This window comes from Natator depressus, chromosome 6 (genome assembly GCF_965152275.1).
Source record: "Natator depressus isolate rNatDep1 chromosome 6, rNatDep2.hap1, whole genome shotgun sequence".
In the NCBI taxonomy this organism is placed as follows: domain Eukaryota; kingdom Metazoa; phylum Chordata; order Testudines; family Cheloniidae; genus Natator; species Natator depressus.
Genome location: NC_134239.1, coordinates 99,598,126 through 99,622,977, shown reverse-complemented (window position 1 = coordinate 99,622,977; position 24,852 = coordinate 99,598,126). Strand labels below are relative to the sequence as shown.

Below are 24,852 nucleotides of genomic sequence, written 5' to 3'. Positions count from 1 at the left end.
ACTGACTGGAACAGTATGACTCTTCTTGTTTGTTACAAGTACTGATTTCTTTTCCCCCCTCTCTTGCGTTCCCCTCCCTGGATAAACAAGATGAAGGTCAGCTGCAGGCATATTCATGAGAAAGTTCATTTAAGATGCTCATCCTTTCAAACCCACTTTCTAGCTTCATTTCATCTTTTTATAAGTTTCCATAAAAGTCAGTAACCAATTTCAACAGAGCTAGGTGTTGTAATGTCTGAAATCCAAGTACCACCTTTTTTCTATCTCAAACCCAGAAAGTGTCCAGTGACTAAAGAAGTTTTCTACCTTTGGCTTGCAGGTTGCAAACTCGATACTCTGCTACACCGAGTTGTAAAGAGTCCATTTGTGAGTTTTCCCATTTTCCAAAAAACTCCTATCTGGAGCAGTTACTTAAAAATCCAACCCTTTTGCTCCCAGTTTTGTTTTCTTTTTCTAAAGCAAACCTGTTTTATTCTCCTAGAATTTTTTTTCTAAACCAAAGAATAGATAGGAAAAAAAAGACATCAGAGATGTCCTGAAATTTCACTCTGCAACAGCATTTTCTGACATGTCTGAAATCTAAATTGTACAGGAATAAAACATGCCACTGGAAAACAGCAATGATATCAATATGGGGGAAAAGAGGGGTCCCAAAACATATAGCAGTGGCCTTTCTCCTCTGTTAAACTATATATGATCATGGGACGATGTAAACTGACATAGCATCAAGGATTAAAATTAATCCCAGTTCAGATAACCTGTAAACCAGCATAGGCACCATTAAACACCAGGTTATTATTGCTTAAGTAGTGCTTAGGGTATTATGGGTACCATCTGCATTCAGATGAATTGCACCATAACTGTTCTGTTTCAATAACAGAGAAAAGTTCTTAGCTTGTTTATCAGTAACAATGCAGAAAGGACACTTGTGGTTTATTATCCAATGTTCAGGTTCCAATCTTGACAGTGTCACAAGTGTCATTTTTCAGCAATACATCCTGTCAACCACAGGCATACTATAAAATGCAAGTTTCATCTTAAATATATACATACACATACACACACACACACCCCATTTAAAACTTTCCAAAGAAACATCAGCTTTCTTTTAAAACTTGCTTTTGTAGTGAATGGCCATTAGTCCAGATTTGTAAAGATACATGTTTGTATTGCGCCATAAGCAAGAACTGCAAAAGTGAGTGCAGCGTATTTGAGTGCCCTACTGAAATCTGTCCAAGATTGGTTACAGAACAGAAGCCTTAATTCCTGGACTATGTGCAAATTTGATTTTCTGCTACCTTCAGTTTGCTGGCTAAGCAATTATCCTTGTAACCTGCAAGCCCCCTCTTTCCCACTTTTTTTTTTTTAATTAAAAAACAGCCAGCATGTTTTAATATCCTGGAATAATTTTTTTTTTAAATCAAAGACTAGAAATCCATGACTTATTAAGTGAGAAAAAGAGTAACAGGCTAAAAACATTAAGTCTCCTTGAGTTAGTTATGGCTGAGAAATGAAACAAAGCACTGTGACCCTTATAAATAGGGCCCTACCAAATTCATGGCTGTGAAAAACACATCATGGACCATGAAATCTGATCTCCCCCACACTATATGGCTATCGTAGGGATGGGGCAGGGCTGGGGGCACCCCAGCTGGGAGCTCCTACCATGTGCCAGGCTCCAGGGGACCACCCCCACATATCCTGTGACCCTCACTTCTGGCTGCTGCTGGCAGTAACGCTGGCTTTAGAGCTGGGCACTGCCCAGCCAGAACGCAGTGCTGCCGCCAGCAGCAGAGCAGAAGAAGAGTGGCAATCCCCCAACCCCCCACAACTTCCTTTTGGGTCAGGACCTCCATGGTTACACCACCACAACACTGTGAAATTTCAGCTGTAAACACCTGAAACTGTGAAACTGACTATTTTTAAAATCCTATGGCCATGAAATTGACCAAAATGGACTGTGAATTTGGTAGGGCCCCACTTATAAACATTTGTAAATACCATGGGGAACACTATGTAGTTCTTTGAAACCTCAGTCTCTACCAATGTACAGACTAGCCTTTAAATTCAAAAGCATCTTTATAACCCAGCTTTCCCACCCTATGAATTGTTCTTTAAAGCATTAGAGATAATGCATACATTTTATACAGCAGCCCCAGCATTATCTTTAAAACTGGACTTTCCTGCTTCACAGCAATTACTTACGTGTGGTGGGTTCCAAAGGCAATATCCAGCTTAGCCTAGAACAATGAAAATTAGGTAATTATTTCATTAAAAAAACCAACATCCTAATACAATCAAAAAGAGAGAAGGTTGCAGCTTGCATTTTGCTTCAGTTTACTGCTCTCTAGTGGAGAAATCACCAAATTACAATACAGCCACTTTTACCCCAAGCACCTGTAGATGCAATCTCTCATTGCTAAAAGTGAATAATCTTTACATATTACACCATCCACCATTATTGTGACTGAGACATTAGGCCCAAGTTCTTTTGGTATCGTAAGAGCAGTGTTTCCAAAGACACTCAAAGCTTTCTGGGGTGTAACAGCTCTGTTGCAGGCAGTTAAAATTAAGGTTTATTTGATGTGGGAGAGAGGAGCAAGACATACAAGAAACTACAGATGAAAGGCAATTCTATATTTCTACACTGTTTATTTACACTGCCCAGGGAGAGAGAAGCAACCCCTCAGACCACTCCAGACCGCTATTTTGGGAGTACAATATTTTAATTTGTTAGCCACCGGCATCTAGTAGTTGCAACACCAAAAGCCACACCTAATTTACATATTCAAATACATAACCAGGTCTTTAGGAGGAGGTTTTGTTTTGTTTTTTTAAAGAAATGGCTCTCTTATTTCAGTAATAGGTTGAATATAAAGCATGCTTATTGTGGAGCGCACAAAACTTGTAGGATTTATGTTCAGGTACTGAATGACATTATATACAAACAAATCCTCTACCATACATAATACACTACTAGGAAAACAGTCAGTGTGAAGACAAATGGAATTCTTATAAACACCATTTGCCCTACAATATTATGATCTATGCTAGCATGGTCCTTTGTACTATGGTATTCCAGCAGAGGTCACGATATTGTCTTGTCAAAAGAAGGATGAGTTAAGAGTGAATTACCTGGCAAAGACGAACATTTTCATATGGGTGTGCCTGTGCATGCAGTTCAGCCTTGGATTCTCGCTTTTCACCGTGTACTATTAATAATGGTTTTTTCCTTAAAACAAAATTTAAAAGTGATGATTTTAATAAAAACGTTATCAGGTGGGTTAGCAGGTTACCCAAAGGCAGCAATCTACTGTAGCTGCTCTTTCATGTAGCTACAATTTCTGGTTCCCATCTCCCACACTCTAGCAAAGAAAGGGAGGTATAATTTGCACTGCCAATCAATAACACCAAGGAATTAAAGAAGCGATTAGGATATAAGCTTCTGAGAAAGAGGTGCTACAAACTCAGTTGGAAGAGAAGCGGGAGCGATTTAGAGACCATAAGGGAAACTGTCTCAGAAGGAAGGCTTCCAGCATTGTTGTAGCTGTGCTGGTCCCAGGATATGAGAGACACAAGGTGGGTGAAGTAATATCTTCTACTGGACCAACAACTGTTGGTGAAAGTGACAAGCTTTTGAACTACACAGAGCTCTGTGTGACCTGAAGAAGCACTTGATGAAAGAGACAAGTTACATGGACCTCTTCTTCAGGTCACCCAGAACTCTCTATCTCAAAAGCTTGTCTCTTTCACTAACAGAACTTGGTCCAATAAAATATATTGTCCACTTTTGTCTCTAAGAAGAAAGCAGCAGATAAAATCCCCTTGGAAGATCTTAGATTCAGAAGCATTGAGAAAGGCTCCCTTAGGCAGTGATCTGCATAGCAGTCCTGCTCAAAGTTCACCACAGCATTTTGACAGTCATATTCACTCCCTAATGCTCCACTCCATTGCATTTCTCGTGTGATGGAAACAGCAAAGTGACATTTAGGAGAATGACGTACACATTTTGTTTAGAAGCCTACAGCACACAAAGATAAGGATGGAGTGGAGTGACAGGGAGATATTAACAATAATTGGTATTGTGATAGCACCCAGAGGTCTATCATTCAAGGTGCTATGCAAACATACTCGCTGCCCCTAAATGACGACCAGTCTGAAAAGACAAGAAACGAAGGAAGGGGGAGTGAAAAAACAACATACCAACAAAATAGTCCATAGAGCAAAGGTATTTTTGTTAATTCCTCCCTTTAACACACACACAGGGTCTAAGAAGGAAGAAAACAATAAGCCTGGTTCAAGTCCCCCCTCTGCCTAAGGATCAGCTACTTCTCAGGTGAGTGGTCTAACCACTGAACTAGGATATATTCTGATACTGGGCTTCCTCAATCTGTCCTGTTGAAGCTTCATTGTTAAAGAGTCATTGGAACAGGAGGACTAGCTCCTGGGTCTTCCACATCCTGAGTGAGTGCTCTAACCACCACTCCTGCTTGCTCTCTCTCTTGCCCAAATGACTAATTATTCATCCAAAGTGGAACAGCTTCAAACAGGAGAGAGCAAAGGAGCCCCACATCAGAATAAAACAGCAGTTAGGGCACTCTCCTGAGAGGTGGCAAATTCCTGTTCAAATCCCTTCTCCCCTTCAGGCCAAGGGAAAACTTGAACTCTGGGTCTCCCACAACCCAGGTGAGTACCCTCACCACTGGTCTAAAAGTTATAAGGGAAGGAAGGAGTTTCTCCCCCTCCCGGCTTCTTCCAAAAACAGCACAGGAGCCTAACTCCAGGAAAGAGTCTCAGTTGAGAATGGCAGAGATACTTGCCTCCCTGCAGCCCGGACTTAGGTGCCTATACCTCCATGAGATAGGTGGGGCTTAGCACACACCCTCTTGTTGGCATCTCCCATTGGCTAGCTTAGCAGCTCCTTGCCTAGCATAGCCTTGCCTAGCTGGGTTTTGTCAACTGCAGTCTAAGGTGCCTCTCTCCCCATTTATTCTGTAGAGAGCCCAGATGCAAAGCTCAGGGTTTGTGAATCAGTGATTTTATAGGTGCCCAAATGTTGGATGCTAAGACACTCAGCACCCAACACTTAACTCCTTTTGTACATCCAGGCCATACAGTTTTAGGGCTGAAAGCTATTCATTTAGTTGAGCCTGCCTGTTAGTACGCTTCTCCCTGTTAGTTTGTATTTTTTAATCTTTTTACCAGCCACAGAAGTACATTGTTATTTTCTTCCTACTTAGACCCTTTGTGTGTTCATTAAAGGGAGGAATTAAAAAATATGCCTATTGCCACACAGACTATTTTGCTTGTATGTTGTTTTTCACTTCCCCTTCCTTTGTTTCTGGTCTTTTCAGACTGCTCATCATTTGGGGCAGCAACTATGTTTGCACAGCACCCACAGAATGATTGGACTCTGACCCCTGGGTACTATCACAATCCCAAATATTATTATCTCCCTGCCACGCCACTCCACTCTATCCACAAGTGTGCTGTAAGCGTGACCAGAGTCCTCCTACCAGATCAGGCCCTGCATGTGACTTTGGTGTTCGAATGCCTATCTTACCCTGGTTTGTGAATTGCTGTAGGGCTTGCAACACTGTATGGAATATGTGTGACCATTTATAATATTACTAATACCAATATTATAAAATTGCCATGAATCTTATATAAGATATGCCATGTAAGGGATCAGTAGAAAAGTTAGGATTTGCCAAGTGTGATAATCTTGTTTATATATTTGTATCATCTTTCTATTGTGTGTTATAAATGTGCAATATATCTGTATCTCAAACCTGTGCCATTTTTCTCGGTCACATCCCCAGACAGTTTGACATCAGCACCATCTAGCCAGTTGGATGGACCATGAAGGGCAATCAGCTATACAATGTACCCATTAAGAGAAGACAGGGGTTTCTTATGAGTCAGCAGGACATGTAGAGACATGCTGGTGACCAGGGGACTCCCACATTCTGTAAATTTGTGTTTGGGACAAAGGAAGTATAAGCGACATAGCAAAGGATATAAAAAGGAAGTTGCATCTTCTCCATTTCGTCTTCAATCCTGCTTCTTACCTTGGTAATTTCTCTACAAACTGAAGCATTGAACAAAGGAAAGGACTGACAGACCCATCCAAGCTTTGCATGCATTCCAGAGGGATTCTACAAGCCAGCAAACTCACGAATGCTGCTAAGAACCTAATACATAAGACTTCAGAGTCCATATATGTATCTGACCACTCTGATGATTTAACAACTCTCTTCTTTTATTTTATAATAAACCTTTCATTTTACATACTAAAGGATTGGCTGGCAATGTGGTATTTTGGGTAAGATCCAAACTAATATTGATCTGATAATGTGGCTGGCCCTTTGGGGATCAGAAGAACATTTTATACAGTGAGCAGAGTTTTTAAATAACGCCTCACTTTACTGGACCTATGTGCTGATTGGGAGCCAGAGAACTGGAATAAAGGGGGCTGCGTGATTTCTTTTTTTCAGATTCTGGATAACCAGTGTGGGCGATCAGAAGCACAGTTCGTGACTAGTTGGTGAGTCCAACTTCAGTGTTAACCTCCAGTTTTGGGAGAATCTGCTCTCTTTTTTGCAGCCTGCCCTGACCTTGGCATTTTTAGTGCTGGCTAACCTAGGCACCAGCGGTCAGCAGACTTACACAGAAGATAGGCTCCCAGACACCTAGAGTGAGGCAGCAATGTGCATGCTCAGAGGCAGAAACACAGGCACCTAGAAAACTTTTACAGCAAAAACTTAGGTGCCACATGAGTTCAGCAGAGTTTTGTGCACTGCAGTGAAGCTGAAACTGGTACTTAAGCACCTAAACCAGGGACCTAGCCACTTAACTCTTTTTGTGCATCCAGGCCTAAGTAATTTTCATGCACACACACAAAAAATCATTATGATTTTAACACAGAATTCTAAAATATCCTGAAAAAGTCATACCTGAATTCCTGTGGATACTGTCTTATGAGCCATTCCACATCTATACAATAGTTAAACTTACAATGGAGAGAAAAGGAAAGGCCAGTTAAAAAAAGGGAAAAGAAAAAGACTTCACCAAAGCAGCAACTACAGGGAGAAATATTTTGCACTGAAAATTACTGGTGTGTATAGCAGTACTTATTATGTTTTAGAGTACATTTCAAGTAGGGCTGGCAAACTATTAAAAATAGCAACTAATCATGAGATTAGTCACACTTAATAATAGAATACCAATTTACATTTATTATAAATATTTTGGATGTTTTTCTACATTTTCAAATATATTGATTTCAGTTACACCACAGAATACAAAGTGTACAGTACTCACTTTATATTATTTTTCATTACACGGCTGTGGGGAAAGACTCCAGCAGCAGAGAGGCAGCTGGATACTACACTGCTAAAAACAGGCTCATGGGAGTCACTGCTTGGGAGCGTAGAGCGCAGTGTAGGGTACATACACAAAAGATCCGGCGTGTCCGTACTCTACTCACCAAGGCTGTACTTCCCCAATCTACACTGCTATTGATATGCATGCTAGCTGGGCATGCAGTGTCTGTACTCTAAACGCCACTGAAAGTGAAAACATAGCCTAAGAGGAAGTTTTTTAGGATTAGCCTGAATTTTGAACAGAAGAGAGAATATTTCACTCAGACATAAATATGTCTCCTTCAGAAAGCGTCTGGCTTTTTAAGTATTTTCCCACTGTTCCAGTTATATTTAAATGGGAAGGGCTAGATTCTGATATAAGTTACACTGGATGAGTCTAGAGTAGCAGTCTTGAGGTCAATGGAATTATATCAACATAAACCATTGAAAGCGAGTTCAAAATTTGAAAGGGAAAAACAAAACAAAACAGCAAGACATAAAACTCACCTGAGCAGAAGATACAAGAGTCCCAAAGAGAGGAGACAAAATATCTATTAAAAAACAACACACTATTAACCACATCTTTATTAGTAAAATACTCATATACACTTTAGATCTTGTAACAATTTGTTAATTACTATTGCACATGGTCCTAGTAAAATGATAGGGAGACTTCCTCATCTAGATTGCTGGCTTAAATGCAGTCCAGACAAGCAGCATCAGCAACTGTTTGTGAAATAATCTGGAGTGACAGTCCAGTTCCCATTGATTGTCTGTCTACCAAAAAAATAGCAAACTTGTTAGCAGAGAATGGAAGAATATAATGAGCAATGGAGAATGAGCTACCCTGTCACCTCTGAAGGTAGGCCCTCCAAAACAGATTTGAAGAACATCGGCAAGGTAACGTGAAGATATTTGTACTGATACTGTCCATACTATGCTTGTGCTGGACATGAAGGACTTGAGTCTCCTGACAACAATTCAGCATTTTCCCACTTTTCTTTTTTTTTTTGGGGGGGGGGGGAGTGGGGGGAGGAGGAGGAGCAAATGCAGCTAGAGCACAGAGACAGCCTCTGATCCTGCAACTGGATTCATAGAGGTCAACTCCTACTGAAGTCAATGAGGCCACACAAGAGTCTTATTGCAGGCCCAAGACAGAAGCTTCATATTCTTTGTGTACTAGAATTTATAATAGATTGCTCACAGATAATGCAATGTGTGAAGCACTAAAAGATTTAGTTCAAAATATAATCACATGCATGCTTTCCCAAAATATTATCAGATGAAATATTTTAAGACTCTTCCCACAAAACCTGGTTTTGCAGATTAAATGCACAAAAACTATCACCTAGTTCAGGGCTCAATCAAGCAAGATGCAGAGCACTTCTGAGAAAAGATGAAAGCCCTCAAGTCCCACTGAAGTCAAAGAGACGTGAGAATCCTCAGCATCTTGATTTACTCCTTTAAAATCTTGAGGTATGGATCCGTCAGACAACACATCAGCACTTTGGGCATACAACACTGGTGAGAATATTGGCTAAAGAATCAACCACACCCTGAGGCATGACTCTCATCACTTAATTTCATTGTACACAAGTACAGGGCTACAAATATGTACACTCATATTGGTACAAGCACTTCCATTTTGCTAAAGGTCAGCCCACAACTCTCATACTGAAATAAATGCACACTATGACTATTTAATTAAATGTACACAGACTGTTAGTGTAACATTGCTGCTGAAGTTCAAGATGTACAACATATGTATTAAGAAATATGAAGTTATTTTTTGCACATCAGCCGTAACTGGCCTATTTATCTGGTATGGCATCTTTGAAGTGTCAATACTCCACACAGAAGGAGTTATTCAACTTTGGGTTACACCCAGATTTCCAGTCATTTCTAGGACTGCAGATCCAAGAGCTTTAAAAGTTCAGCAATAAGAGCATTCACAGTGGTATAAGGCAACTGCAAATTTTGAGGGGTATGTAATTCAGCACCTAGGAAATGCACTTTATTCCAGGGAGCCTCCAATGGTGGGAGCTCCTAGAGGATCCCAATAATGAATTCAAATCCTTCTCCCTCAGCAGAACCCCAGAAGGCAGCAATGCAAGCACCATGCAACTTCTCTCAGGTAGATGCATTCCAAGGGTGCACTCTAACCCAGAGGCTGTATTGGGAACTGGTACCCAAAGGGTTATGGCCACAAAACACAGCTTATACCATCCATATATTACATATTTCCAAAAGAGGGACTATAACTGAATTTCATGACTTGTGTGTTAAGAAAGTCAAGCTACATTACAGTAATGCTTACACATACTTACAACACACATATACAAGAACGCTTTCTTTAATGCTCCTAGTCTACTTGAAACACTGTTTCTGTAGGAATTAAACACTCACCTTTTATGTGAAGGGCTCCAGAGTTGTACTTAGACTTAATACCTTTGACTTTAGTGACAAAGAATCTGAAAGGGTTCCCTCCATTCAACAAATCCCAAGTGTCCTGGCCTTCACTTGCTACCTTATAATGTTTTTCTGGCTTTTGGCTCACTGGGAGCTCATTATCTTCACATCTATGTGAAGGCTGCTTTTTAGGTGCACTGCATTTCTCCTCTTTGACTGCTTCCTTTTGTGCATGCTTCGGCTGACCTTCAGATTCAGGTTCCTCATCACTACTTGAAAGGCACCAGCCTAAACCTTCTTGGGAAGTTCTCTGGATTTTTGCTGGTGAAATCTCTGTAGAAAAACTTTTATCACTAAATTTCACAGGGGAGGCTTTTCTCTTTTGACCAACTTTTCTGGCCTCTGAACACGGGTACTGTGATCCACTAGTTTTGCCATGTCCACTGAGAGACAAAGATGATGTAGATGGCTTCTCAGCATCATCATCATTTTCTTCTGTACTTTCATCACTGCTGGATACCGTCCATCTCCCATGCTCACTTTCTTGAGACATGTTTCTGAAAAAACAAAACAACAACAAAAAACACCCACAAAAGCTGTGCTTTATGCCTACTCTACTTCTCACAAGGGCATTTTCCTTGCCAGAGCTTATTTACTCATTAACCATCCTGAACTTTCACCCTGCCTTTGAGATTTTCTTATTTAAGGGGTCATCCAGAGAGCTTCTCACTTAGAAACCCTCCAAATATGCAAGACTTAGATTCCGTCTACATGTAAACTGCTACAGTGGAGTCACTCACTATAGCGACAGGAGGGGTTCTCCAATCACTGTAGTTAATCCACCTCCCCAAGAGGCAATAGCTAGGTCTACAGAAAACAGAATATATAGAATTCTTCAGTTGACCTAGTGCTGTCTGCACTGGGGATTAGATTGGTTTAACTACATAGCTCAGGGGGTGTGGATTTTTCACACCCCTGAACAATGTAGATGGTTTGACCTAACTTTTTAGGATAGCTCTGGCCTTAAATCAAGATTTTAAGCCCGGGAGACAGACTACAACACCTACTGCAGGGGTTCTCAAAATGGGGGGTGGGACCCTTAAGGGGGTCATGAGGTTATTACATGGGGGGGCCACAAGCTGTCAGCCTCCACCCCAAACCCCACTTTGCCTCCAGCATTTATAATGGTGTTAAATATATTAAAAAGTGTTTTTAATGTATAAGGGGGGGGGTCACATTCAGAGGCTTGCTATGTGAAAGGGGTCACCAGTACAAAAGTTTGAGAACTACTGACCTACTGACTTTTGCAATGGGAGGGCACATCGAAATGACAGGCTACGAACCAATTGGGAAACCACTATTAAAAAAACAAGCTTGGGAAAAGAAAACCTTATTAAAAAGGCTGAAGCAGGAAAAAGGATTGAGGTTCAGGTTAATTACTTTCATAACGATTTCAGCAACTATCCTTAGTATACTGCACATGTAACAACAGCCAGCAGGGAGCGAAAGGCAACTAGTTTATTAATCCAGGGGTCAAACAGACAAATGAAAGACCTGTATCAAAAGAAAAACTGTAAGGCCAATAGCCTCTAATCTAGAGCCATGATGCCTATAGGAAATCAGCCATAAACTAATGGCTGGATTGAGATAGCTGGCACTTATTTGTAAAGAGAGAGAAAAAGGTACAGTACATATATGTTGTATCTATTAGACCAGTGGTTCTTAACCTGGGGTGCACACACCCCCTGGGGGTGTGAGATGCCCTTTCTGGGGGTGCGAGACATGCCAGATTTTTTAAGAAGGTAAATCATCAAAAACACAAATTAAGCACAGGCACGTATGTACAATTACTTTGTTTCATCAAACCTATGTATTTATTAACATTATACATTTTTTAACAATATACAAACAAAAAATATTTCTAGGTTTAAAGAACTGACCTACTTCAATGATTTTTGATAAGGGGTGCGAGAACATATTTTGAGAACCAAAGGGTGCAGGCTGCAGTAAAAGTGAAGAACCACTGTATTAGACTAAAAGAAAAGGAGTACTTGTGGCACCTTAGAGACTAACAAATTTATTTGAGCATAAGCTTTCATGAGCGATGAAGTGAGCTGTAGCTCATGAAAGCTTACGCTCAAATAAATCTGTTAGTCCCTAAGGTGCCACAAGTACTCCTTTTCTTTTTGCAGATACAGACTAATACAGCTGCTACTCTAAAACCTGTATTAGACTAGTAACAGGAGTAGCCGTGTTAGTCTGGATCTGTAAAAGCTGCAAAGAGTCCAGTGGCACCTAACAGACGTATTGGAGCATAAGCTTTCGTGTGTGAATACCCACTTCGTCGGTATCCGTCCCTTTCTGAATTGGCTCTCATTTTGCAAAGACTTGTACACATATTTAACTCAGTAGAACTATTAGTATGTAAAGTTAAACACGTATATGGGTTAGGGTCTTAGGGTTTGTCTACACATGGAGTTATTCCAGAACAAGCATCCTGTGTGGACACATTTATTCTGAAATAACAATGCCTTGATCCTGTTTAGTGTAATCCACTTTGAAAATCTCATGTATATATAGATGGTGTCTTTCCAGACCAGCTCCACCTAACACCTTTTACGCTCTGAAGTCAAATTGTACATTTACCCAATTAGCTGTCACGTGCAGACAAACAAACCCCTAGATTGAAAGCGCTTCGTGGGGAGAACCCTGCCTTTGTCCAGCACCCAGCTCAACACGGCCCTGGTCCCAAGGGGAGATACAGCCAACCCACTCGGGACCACACCCCCCACTCCCAGCGCGACACGGGGAGCCCGCAGGACCATCCGCTGCAGAGGGGCACAGTCCCGTGCCCTCCCCCCGCCCTCGCACGCCGCGGCGCTGAGCCAGACGGCCGGTACCGCCCAGGGCTCCCGCCACCCGCCGGGGCAATGGGTGCTCCAGGGCCGCTGCATCGGGTGGTCCCGAGCTCCTGCCCCTGCAGCAAGAGGGGCACGCAGCCGCATCCCCTGCGCCGCCCCCGCTTCCCCAAGCTCAGAGGACGCTGCTCACCTGAGCTCCAGCGCTGCCAGCGCCTGAATCGTCCCGCGCAGAGCCAGGTCACTTCCCGTTCCGGAGCGGGCTCCCTCCGGGTCCTATCAGCCGTCTGGTAACCGTGGGTCCCTGAGGGAGGGGAGGGGGCGGGGCCTGGGAAAGCCGGGGGCGGGACCATCCCAACGGCCTCAGCTAATGGCGGCTTCCCCGCGCTTCGCACCAATAGCAGGCGGCGTTGTGGTTGCCCCGCGGAAGTCAAACGAGGCGGGCGGGTTGCGAGAACAGAGAAGACGGGGGAGTGCAGCGGTCTCATGTGCGCAGCCCCCAGTCGAGCGGGGAGCGGCGGGTCGGGCACGGATCGCTACGTGCGGGTAGGTAACGGTCTGGCGCGCCCCGCAGGGGTGCGGGATCCCCCATACTCAGGGGGCCGGGTGCGGGCCCGATTGCTTTGTAGGACCCGCGGCTGCGGGGGAGGCGGTCGCGGGGATAGCTGGACCCGCTCAGCTGGACCCAGAAGCGGCCTGACCGTGACCGGGCTCAGGCGGGGAGCGGCCGATTGTTCCCGGGCAGCTCCGTGGGGCTCCAGCGGAGGGATCGCAGCGTGGGCTGCGGCCGGCCCTCAGTTCCAGAGGCGCGTTGTGACGGGGCTCGCCCTTGACCCCCCCCCCCCCTCTGAAACCCCTCCGAGCTAGGCGTGCTGGAAGGCGGCGGAGAGCGGGAGAGGAGCTGGTGCCACCGCCGGGGGGTGGAGAGAAAATGCTGCTTCGCACCCAACCGCTGGCCGGGGCACCGTCCCCAGTTCAGCAGCCAGTCAGCCGCAGATTTCCTACGCGTCTAAGGCTTTGACGAACCGCCCTGTGTCTCCCAGGGAGTTGGAGCAGCGCAATACGCACACCACAGTGTCCTGAATAAATGAATGCACTGAATGCATCCGATGAAGTGAGCTGTAGCTCACGAAAGCTTATGCTCAAATAAATTGGTTAGTCTCTAAGGTGCCACAAGTACTCCTTTTCTTTTTGCGAATACAGACTAACACAGCTGCTACTCTGAAACCTGGATAAATCTAGTAACTCTTCATTGGCCTTGATGCTGGTTCAGGGCAGGAGTAGTGTTTGCATAATCATTCCTTCAGTGCATTATTAATTACTACTTGAAGTGCTCTGCTAATGAGGATAGCTGCATGACGGTTTGACAGAGTGGGAGAAAAAGGGGTGTAAAATTAATCAAATTAAGAACACAGCCTACATCAAAACTGGCTCAGCCTAACAACCTAATTACATAGGTTTATTTTTCCTTCTGTATTCTAATGTATTGCAAACCCATGACTACAGCTAATAAAGAATGTAATTGCAAGCCCCTGATATCAGAATGCTGATGAAAAAGGCAAGTTACACCAAGTAACCTGATAATGAAAGGCATGAACAAATAGGAATTTCATTAGCACTTTTTTTCTTAAAGTAACAGGAGCCCTGTGTCTTTTTTTTCTTTGTCCTTTCACATTCCCACCTGGAATTGCTCATAAATATACAACTCCCCCCCAATATTACCAAAATAAAAGTGAAGACCATGTTGTGGTTTGTTATCAGCACTTATGGGAGAAAATCCCTCATTAGAATTGTTATGATTCAAAATTTGTTATTTATGTTAACCTTCCTCTTAATAGTACATGTGTGGAAAATGCGCTGGTTTTTTTCTGAAATGCTAGTTTATCTGAAAAGATTTGCTGCTTCCTGGTCATGAACCGTGACAGTTCCCCAGCAATTTGTTCAGCCTATGGCCTGAACCTGCGCTGTGACTTAAGTGCGAGTTAAAGATGCTCAGTACTTTAAAGAGAAACTCAAGGTTTCGTAGGAGCAGGACTTTCGTGTAGGTTGATTTCCAGGAATCTGTTCAAAATGTTAGGCCTGGTCTACATTACAGTTAGGTTGACATAAGCTGTCTTCTATCAACGTAGGTGTGGAAGTGTCTTCACTTAAATTTGGCTCCTGATGATGTAAGTGCCTCTCTATGCTGATTTAGTAACACCACCTCCCTAGTGGCATAGAATCACACTTGATGTAATTAGGTTGGTGTAGTGTCAGTGCAGACACTATGTTGCCTATGTTGACTGTTAGTGGCCTTCAGGAGCCATCCCACAATGCCCAACATTGACAATACAATAGGTACAAGTACTCCTGGCTGGTGAGGATATGCACAACTAGCCAAGTGTGTGCACACAAGCAATTTAATAATTGTTGTGGCTGTGTGGCAACATAAGTTAGGTCGACATAATTCTGTAGTGTAGACCTGGCCTTAGACTCCCACAAGGCCCTAAATTTTGCCAGATATTTATGCACAGTTAAAATGAAAAGAATATAAACCACATTAATAAGCAGGGCTTTGGAGCTGTGCTCCAGCTCCGCTCCAGCTCCAGGCAAAAACCTGCAGCTTCGCTGCTCCGCGCTCCAGCTCCGGGCTCTGCTCCAAAGCCCTGCTAATAAGAAAACATTTTTGATGTTGTGAATTAATAACAATTTACTAGCTGGAAAAAAAAGGTTTCTATATTTAAAGACATCAGACTGAAATTTAGGGTTGTGGGTGGTGTGTGTTTTTTGTTTTTTGTTTTTTTTTAAATGAGCTAAAAGCAGTAGGACTCCACTGGCCGTGAGTCATGTTGTGAAATAAAAGAAAAGGAGTACTTGTGGCACCTTAGAGACTAACCAATTTATTTGAGCATAACCTTTCGTGAGCTACAGCTCACTTCATCGGATGCATTCAGTGGAAAATACAGCGAGGAGATTTATATACACACAGAACATAAAAAATGGGTATCATACACACTGTAAGGAGAGTGATCACTTAAGATGAGCTATTACCAGCAGGAAAGCGGGGGGAGGGAGAGAAAGAAAACCTTTTGTAGTGATAATCAAGGTGGGCCATTTCCAACAGTTATTAAGAACGTCTGAGGAACAGTGGGGGGGGGGAATAAACATGGGGAAATAGTTTTACTTTGTGTAATGACTCATCCACTCCCAGTCTCTATTCAAGCCTGAGTTAATTGTATCCAGTTTGCAAATTAATTCCAATTCAGCAGTCTCTTGTTGGAGTCTGTTTCTGAAGTCTCTTTGTGTAATATTGCGACTTTTAGGTCAGAGATCGAGTGACCAGAGAGATTGAAGTGTTCTCCGACTGGTTTATGAACGTTATAATTCTTGACATTTGATTTGTGTCCATTTATTCTTTTACGTAGAGACTGTCCAGTTTGACCAATGTACATGGCAGAGGGCCATTAAACCTGTTGTGAGATAAGGCATGCGAAATATTTTCAGACAGCAATATGATTTTTAAGCTGCAAGTTTTAAATACAATATCTTTTTCCAAATAAGTATTTGTTTTATTTCTCACACACAGTTTTAATAAGTAATAACAGTAACTTCAGGTCAGGTGTACTGTTGTTTCTTAATGGAAATCTATTTACCTTCTTTAGGTTTTTGAAGCATGTGATGAAGATAAGAAAGGATATTTAAGCAGAGAGGACTTTAAGGTCGCTGTGGTGATGCTATTTGGTTACAAACCATCAAAGGTATAGCTTATTTTTTTTCTCCATCATGTCTTAAAGACTAAATTTATAAGGATATCTCACTATTGAGAACACCGTATGCAAAATAGTCTAGTCTAATAGATCCAGTTCATGAAATTAACAGAAGTGTAGTCTGATTCTTAGAAGTCAGGTGTCAGCTGTATGTGTGTATTTAAAAACAAAAGGCCAAAGCTATTAATCATGTTGGGAACATTATCACTATCAACATTAATTTTGCGAAATCCTACTCTGAGGATGCACGGGTGTACAAGGTGGGTGGGAAAAGAGGGTGTAATGAGCCCTGCTTAGTTTAAAGTGTGATGTGAGATCCAAATGATTGTGCATTAATATACACACAGTCTATTTGCTTATGAGGTTCTTTGAGAAGAAATTACTGTATGTTACAATAAGTAAACACATGTTTTCACAAACTCAGTCACTTACGGCTCCAAGAAGTGCAAAATGTACTTCTTCAACCTTGCCTTTTCTGACATATAAACACAGCAGCAGACAGGGTTTTTTTTATTTGTTTTTGTTTTTTTAAGCCACCAAAACACTACACAACATACAGTTTTTTACCTCAGGAGAGGATGAGAGAGAGAATAAAATACATGTGCAAAATGTTAGTCTTGTCACTTCTTACGGTATTGGAATGCGGTCATATACTTTGGGGATGGGAATGGAACCTGAGCAGAATAGATAGAGCATGTATAAAAGATTATACAATCATGGTCTTGTATGTAATCACTGAAATAAATGTATCTGTATCCATCACCATGTTACTATCCAGACACATGTTTACACATGTAGCTGGTTAATCTTACGTAGTGTCCACTTAGTGCACAGTACATTATTTCCTTATTATGTTAATTTCTCAACCAGCTTCTCCCCTTCCCTTCTCCCAGTTTATCAAAGCAATCACTCTTCATGGAGGCCTGAATATGCTGCAAGCTAACTTCAAACCACTTGTCATTCATTTAAGTGCTAAAAAAAATCCTAAAAAGTTTAGTGTTGTTTTTTCCCCTTATGATCCAATTATTCTGGGGCTTTGCTGAGAAGTGCTTAATTTTTGCACACAATTGAAGACCAAACCTTTTCCAGAGATGTACTCAAAATACATATTAACTAACAATCTCAGTTTTTTAACTTCTGATAATATCTCTAGTTGCAGTTTTTTAAATATTAATATCCGTTTTTAAACCACAAGGTGTCACCAGTAAACTCTTTAGTGGATGATGTACAAAGTAAGGATTGAATTATATAGTATTGTTGCATTATCCTGCCAGGAGATCATTCTTCACAACTCCTTGCTTTTCTTCAAAATGATTTTATCTAGTCTGACAACTTATAGTTTATCAGTGGACATTTGGTATTGTATATTTTTATAAAATAATTTTTAAAGATTCTAAACTTATTGCTGTTAATATATGCAGTGTAGTTGTAGTCCTATTGATCCCAGGATATTAGAGAGGTAAGGTGTGTGAGGTAATATCTTTTATTGGGCCAACAATTGTTGGTGAGAGACACTAGCTTTCGAGCCTTAGCTTAGACACTTAGCTCTGTGTGGCCCAAAAACTTCTTTCTCTGAGCAACCGAGGTTGGTCCAATAACAGATATTACCTCACCCACCTTGTCTCTCTACTATTAAAATGACATTTCTAGCAAGATGACCCACCTGAGATAAGTGTCTAGTGATGAATTAAAATGGAGAGAAGTAACACCATTTTTTGTACTGATATTTCTGTTACCTGTATTTTGTCAGTGCTTGTATACCAACACAATAAGTGCCTTGGATTTACTATCTAGGTAGAATAACTCGCAATTAAAAATGTTTTTGAATGCAAAGCATTTTCCCATATGTTTTACCAATTTCAGTAATTGGTTTATATTGTCTAATGAATACTAAAGTATCAGGAATGTGATCGTTCAAATTTCTGAAGGACGTTATTTGTTACTGGGGAGAAAAGAACTTTCTTTCTGGAAATCTGATGAATTGTTACCCTCCAACCATTTGAGCTGAAATAAAATGCTGTGGAAGGATGAGTCTGGTTTTTATTTTTGTTTTTTTATAATCACGCTACTCCAGCTAAGCTGTCATTTTAGTGGCAGCTCGGTGTGCTAAAATGCACATTTGGGCCTAATGCTCCTCAGAGCAGTGAGGTCACTGCAAAAGCACCAGGATCAATCCATAAGGGAAAGAGAACATCTCAGATAGTTCTGGACTAAATTCTCCTGGCTGCTGCAAATAGCATCATAAATGGGTCTCAGAGGGAGCCTCATCCAACACATTCGTTGGTAGAAGGGATGCTGCAATACAGGGCTTTGGAGGATGGAGGTGGGAGAAACTGGGGTATCCCAGTAAGTTATCTCTCCCTACTTTGCATACCACTCACCCTACATTTTTTATTTAAATCATTCATTCTGCAGTTTCAACACTTTTATTTTGAGAAAATTTCTTTGAAATACTCTGTAAGATAGACTGTTGTTGAAACAGGAACTTCCTTTTTTTTTTTTTTTTTTTTTTTAGGGAAATAGTCCCCATCCCAAAAACATGTGACTGCTTAATTTTAAATAGGCCCCATCCCAAAAACATATGACTGCTTAATTTTCCACACACGAATAAGTCCATTTGAGTTCAGTTAAGCATATATTTATTTTTGAAACATTGGGGACTTAGTTAGAATTGGTATACTCTTTGGCCTTGTCTACACTACACAGTTATGTCGATAAAAGTCAGCTTTCATTGACAAAATAGTGGAGGTTTACACGCAACAATGCTCCTCCTGCCGATTTAACTCTCCTGCTACGCTGACAAAATAAAACCACCTCAACGAGAGGTGTAGAGCTTTTTTCAGCAAAGTCAGATCAACGCAGCATCAGTGTAGACACGGTGTTTGCTTATGTCACCATAAATGGCCTCTAAGAGGTGTCCAACAATGCCCATCCTGACCCCTCTGGTCAGGATACTGTTGGAACTCTGCTGACCTGCAGCCCGGTATACAGGCATCTACCCTTCCCCCTTGAAAGGATTGGACTTTTTGAAATTCCACTTCCTGTTTGCTCGGTGTGCAGACCTCACATTGCATCTTCCCAGCTGACCATGGCGGCTCCACACAGCAAACGCTATCCTTCTTGGAGTACAGTGGAGTTGTTGGATCTGCTGCATCTGTGCGGAGAAGAGGCTGTACAGTCCCGGCTCCACTCCACCCAGAGAACTTCGATACCTACAGGAAGATTTCTTGTGGCATGTTGGAGAGGGCCACGAATGGGACACGTATCAGTGCAAGTTAAGATCAAGGAGCTGAGGCAGACATACCAGAAAACAAGGGAGGCAGACGCTCTGGTATTGCACCAAAGATCTGATGCTTCTACAAGGAACTGGACGCCATCCTTAGCAGTGACCCCACTTCCACCACCAAGAGCCCCATGGATGCTTTGTGGACGGGGTGGGGGAGGATAGAGACAGTGGCCAGTGGACTGGAAGTAGCGTTGGAGAATGAGGTGGACAGGTGACAGTCATCCAGTAGTGTGGCTCGCCAGGATCTCTTCTCTACTCCAGATGGTTCAAGCCAGTCTCAGCACTTCGGCTTTGGCGTGCGTGATGCAGGAGAGGGGAGCTCTGGTAAGTGGTCATTTTGATTTGATACTGCTCAGTTACATGAGGAGCTGTTCTTGGTTTTGTTATTTGCTAGAAGTGGGTTAAGGGATAGAAATGTACAAGACTAGCAGTATTTGCATCTGCTTCTCATTCACATCTGTAGCTACACAGTGGGGGCCCTGCTGAAAAAGTTGTTAATGCACACCAAGATTTCATGGGAATCCTTCGGAGAGATCTCTAGGAAACTTTTCTAGAGGTACTTGCCAATCTTCTGCCGAAGGTTCCTTAGAAGAGCTGCCTTTCTCCCCCAATCGGTAATCACTTCTGTAGGGACCAAAGCAGCATAGGGACCTGGTCTGAAGCCACATGCATGCAGGAGATTCATCCTTGCATCCTTGTTTATCCTCTGGAGTGAGATATCAGCTTGAATTACCCCCACCTGTGGAAGAAGGTGGCAGAATTTACAATAGTCACTTGCACTGATCCCCTTAAAAAAAACACCTAGACCCTTGGCTCCATCTTGGACCTTCCTCTCTTCCCCCAGGCTGAACTTGCCATGTTTAGTACGGTCGCTGAGCTTTGTGCTTGCCAAGGGAGAGTGAGAGAGAGGTGTATTTAACTACTATGATTCAATGTTGTGAGTGCACTAACAATACTGCCTCTGTTTGTTGTTTCTTGTGCTTCTACAAATGTGCTCTGGAGGGGAACTTCCTACACGCCAATGGAGCACCTCCATCAGACAAGGAGGTGACCCAGGATGCAAAAGGAGGACATGATTAAGGGAGGTGCTCCAATCGTCTGACACCACAGATCATGATCACAGAGCGTGGAGAGAGACAATTAATGAAAAATTGAAAATAGATGGCCTGGAGAGGAAACAGCACCAAGAGCGTATTTCAGAGGGGCAGGATTGGATGATAAAACTGATGCAGGACCAAACAGATGCTGAAGTCCCTGATTGTGCTGTAGTCAGAATACGTATGCTCGCCTTCCCCTGCAGCCTAAACAGAACAGCGTGCCACGCCCTCCCCGACTCCTCGCACATATTCTTTGCATCTTCCCGGCCTGTCTCAGTACCACCTTCACTCACCCTTTTGGACAGGTAATGATAGCTGGACTTATACACAGCTATGAGCACCTCCTTTAAGAGAGTGCTTGTCAGAGTCCTCTCCCTTGCAAGAAATCAAATTCTGTGTATTGGTTATTGCTGTTTAATAAAAGTGTACTCGTAGAAAGAAAATTAAGTTTTATTTTTCTCCTACACACAATGGTTGTTGCTGGCATTCATACACAGTGGCAATTGGCACATTTACAAACTACAAATCATACTCAGGAAGCAATCATCACAAGGGTTATTCCAGGTGGCAAGTAAACAAGCCTGGCTGACTGCATTATATAAAGACACATTACTGGGGCTCATTGTCAAAATGCTGCTACAAAGCCTCCCTGATTCAAATAGCCCCCTTTTTGAGCCCCTCTAATAGCCCTGTATCTGGCTGCTCCAAATCAGCTGCCATCCGATCTGCCTCGATGCTCCACCCCTGGACTTTCCCCCCTTAACTTCACAAATATTATGCAGAGTACAGCAGGCTGGGCTATGACCATGGGAATATTTTCCTCATTGAGATCTAACCTGCAATAAAGGTAGCACCAGTGAGCTTTTAATCTGTCAAACGCACATTCATCGGTCATTCTGCACCTGCTCAACCTGTTGTTGAAGCACTCCTTGCTGCTGCCAAGGTTTCTGGTATAAGGCTTCATGAGCCATGGGAGTAAGGGGTAGACTAGGTCTCCCACGATCACTGTGGGCATTTCAGTGTCCTCCATTGGAATCTTCTGGTCTGGAAAGAAAGTCTCTGCTTGTAGCTTTCTATACAAGCCAATGTTCCTGAAGGTGTGTGCGTCATGAATCTTTCCTGACCACCCCACACTGTTGTTAGCAAAACAACCCTGGTGATCCACAAGCGCCTGCAGTACCATAGAGAAGCAACCCTTTCTATTGATGTACTCCATCGCAAGATGGTCCAGGGCCAAAATTGGGATATGCATGCCATCTGTCACCCTACTGCAGTTAGGGAATCCCATTGCCACAGAACCATCCCCCATTTCACACACATTTCATAGCAACACCGCCCTTCATAGCAGGATGTGATTAATGGCCCTGCACGTTTGGGTAAACGCAACCCCTGTGGTGGACTTCCCAACTCCAAACTGATTCATGACTGATAGTAACAGTCTGGAGTTGCCAGCTTCCACACAGCAATCGCCACATGCTTTGCCACTGAGAGGGCAGCTCTCATTTTGGTGCCCTTGTGGAAGGGCAGGGGCGAGCTCCGCACACAGTTCCAGGAACATGGCTTTGCGCATCCAAAGGTTTTGCAGCTGCTGCTCATCATCCCAAACCTGCATAACAATGTGATTCCACCACTCAGTGATTGTTTTCTGAGACTAATAGCGACAGTCCACCGTGTGCAGCTGCTCCATGAATGCCAAAAGTAATCTGGAATTGTTTCTTTCTGTGGCACCCAGCACGGCGGGCATCTCAGATTCCTGTTTGGATTCACAGCTCAGAAAGTACTGTATGATCAGTTGCATTGTGTTCATAACTGTTATCACAAGACTGGTGAGCAGTGCAGGATCCATGTTTTTCGGCAGAGATGGTGGGCGCACAGTTTACAGGGGCTGTTGAAAAACGGTGCAAAGGGTAGTCAGAAGCCCATAGAATGATGGGACAGAAAAAACTGCATTATGGGACAGTGAGCCCACACCCATGATGCACTGTAATCCATTCCCACAATTCCTAGTGGCAGAATGTGACAAGTTGTACAGTGGGATAGCTACCCACAGTGCACTGCTCTTTTGATGCTAGAGCACCAACTGTGGATGCACTCTGCCGACACAAGGAGCATTGTGTGAACATGCACAAGCGATGTAATTATAGTGGTTTATGATTGTCGGAGTAACTTGTGTCGACTTAACTCTGTAATGTAGACATAGCCTTTAGCTTCTTTTCTGGCCATAGACACACAAATGTTTAATGGGGGGAAGTATTTATATTAAAGCTATAGTACTGAACTAATGCTGCAGACGATTTTACAAGATATGCTGTTTAATAGTTATGTGATCAGAATTGAATTCTGTTAATTACAGTTGATACAAATTGAAATAACTATAATGGATCAAATTCACCACATGGTGAAAGCAGGCTCAACAATATTGCCTGGTATATTTTCTCTGTTCCAGGTGGAGGTGGATTCAGTAATGGCCTCAGTGCAACAAAAAAATTCAGGTAATATGCAAACAACAGGCTTTCCTTTCTCTCTAGTCTTTTCTCATTCATAAATTCTGTAATCTTAAAGACTTTTAAAAGAATTTTCTACAGATTAATTATAAAGAGATTTACAGAGGTTGTTGATGAGTCTGAATTATTTAATTACTAAATTCTCATATGATGAAAATTAGCTTTTGGGCTTGTCTTTGGTGCAAGGTTGGCAGTTTTCCAGGAAAAACTAATTTTGGACAGGCACTGGTAAATACCAGTTTAAACTGGGGAAAAGAAAATAATTATTAGAATATACTAATGAAAATTACTGAAAAAATGTTTAACGGTTTGATAATTTTTGGCATATATAATATTGAAAACCGAAATATGAGTTGTGGTATATACATTCCTTGAGAAAATACCAAACCAAAATGTATAGAGACATTCCGTTGTTCAGTATTATGTTACATATATTAGTATTACCCTTACTGCAGTTGTACTTTTTATTTGTACAACCCTAAATTAATTTCTGAATCTACTGCCTTGTGTAACCACAATTTGAATATGTAACTAAAGCTAAGTGTAATACGTGTGCATTAATGAAACAGTTTTTAAAATAGAAAATACCTAGAACTGGGACTAATTACTAATAATGGTAAAAACCCATTATTTTACCTGGTAAAAACCACCTTAGGTAAATACCATCCCGGCTTTGATGCAGATGTATTGCCTCAAAATTGATTTTTTTAATAGCAAGGCTTTACAGGCTAATTGAAATGGTCTCTTAAATTGTAAGTGGAAAGAGGTGGTTTTTAACAAATAAATGTGCTTCTGCAGTACATGCATCCCAGATACAGCAGCACAGTGCTGCTGTATGAGAATCTGAAAATGAAATTGACAGAAGCTGACTATAAAGAAAAGTAAATCTGGCTAGTCTGTTTTCATAATCTAAACTGAGAGAAACGCAGGAAGTAAGCAAAGCATGTATTGGTAAGTGATGAAAATTGTCTGACAATGTCCCTCTATCACCGTTCCATTGTCTGTTGGATTGATAAAGAACAGTGAGTCTTATCTGCACAACTAAGTCCAGACACAAGTACAAAGTTAACTGTTTACTTGGATTTTTAGATTATGGATTTTTAAGTGTCAAGTTGACAGGTGAGACGATACTTTATTTTTACTTAGAAATATGGCTTTTTATGTATGGAGGTAGCTTTGTACTCTGTAGTTATATTAGATAAAAAGCCAGTGCTAAGAGATCAATGAATGGGCAGCATGGTATTGTAGAGGTCGTTTTTTAAAAGGAAAATTGTATACTATAATTTTCCAGTCTTATGTGCCACTTTGAAAGAGAAAATAAATAAATAAATGGATTTCAGCCTATGTTGCTTTTCTAAGGTTTTACTTCCGTAGTTATCCAATTGAAAGGGATGTTGCTCAGGCAGGCAAGTTCAGTGTGTTTAGGCATCCCTTGTTGTTAAAGAAATTGTGCATATACAGAACCTAGTAGTTGAAACCAGGATGTGTCTATAATTCTAGAAACTGAGAATGTAATCATTTTTAATGTGATGTTTTCAAGAAGCAGCAATGAAAAAAATGTTGGGAACCTGAGAGCTTGTAGTTTAAG

General features: G+C 41.9%; 2 protein-coding genes across 5 annotated transcripts in view; one reads left to right on the top strand and one right to left on the bottom strand.

Annotated features, from left to right (window-relative positions):
• TDP1 (tyrosyl-DNA phosphodiesterase 1) overlaps positions 1-12,906 on the bottom strand; it is a 99,376-nt gene extending 86,470 nt beyond the window's left edge. Inside the window, exons 1-6 of the mRNA XM_074956103.1 lie at positions 12,825-12,906; positions 9,771-10,330; positions 7,872-7,915; positions 6,957-7,012; positions 3,136-3,232; positions 2,206-2,240 (exon numbers count right to left, since the gene is read on the bottom strand). Coding sequence (XP_074812204.1) covers positions 2,206-2,240; positions 3,136-3,232; positions 6,957-7,012; positions 7,872-7,915; positions 9,771-10,326 — 788 coding nt within the window. The 5' untranslated portion in view covers positions 10,327-10,330; positions 12,825-12,906. The remainder of the gene's footprint in view (positions 1-2,205; positions 2,241-3,135; positions 3,233-6,956; positions 7,013-7,871; positions 7,916-9,770; positions 10,331-12,824) is intronic.
• A 66-nt stretch (positions 12,907-12,972) lies between these two features.
• EFCAB11 (EF-hand calcium binding domain 11) overlaps positions 12,973-24,852 on the top strand; it is a 128,597-nt gene continuing 116,717 nt past the window's right edge. For 3 of the 4 annotated variants that reach the window (XM_074957139.1, XM_074957138.1, XM_074957140.1), the window contains exons 1-3: positions 12,973-13,177; positions 16,273-16,368; positions 23,207-23,252. In XM_074957139.1, the coding sequence (XP_074813240.1) occupies positions 13,118-13,177; positions 16,273-16,368; positions 23,207-23,252 (202 nt within the window). In that variant the 5' untranslated portion in view covers positions 12,973-13,117. The remainder of the gene's footprint in view (positions 13,178-16,272; positions 16,369-23,206; positions 23,253-24,852) is intronic. The other variant, XM_074957142.1, reaches the window with a different exon arrangement.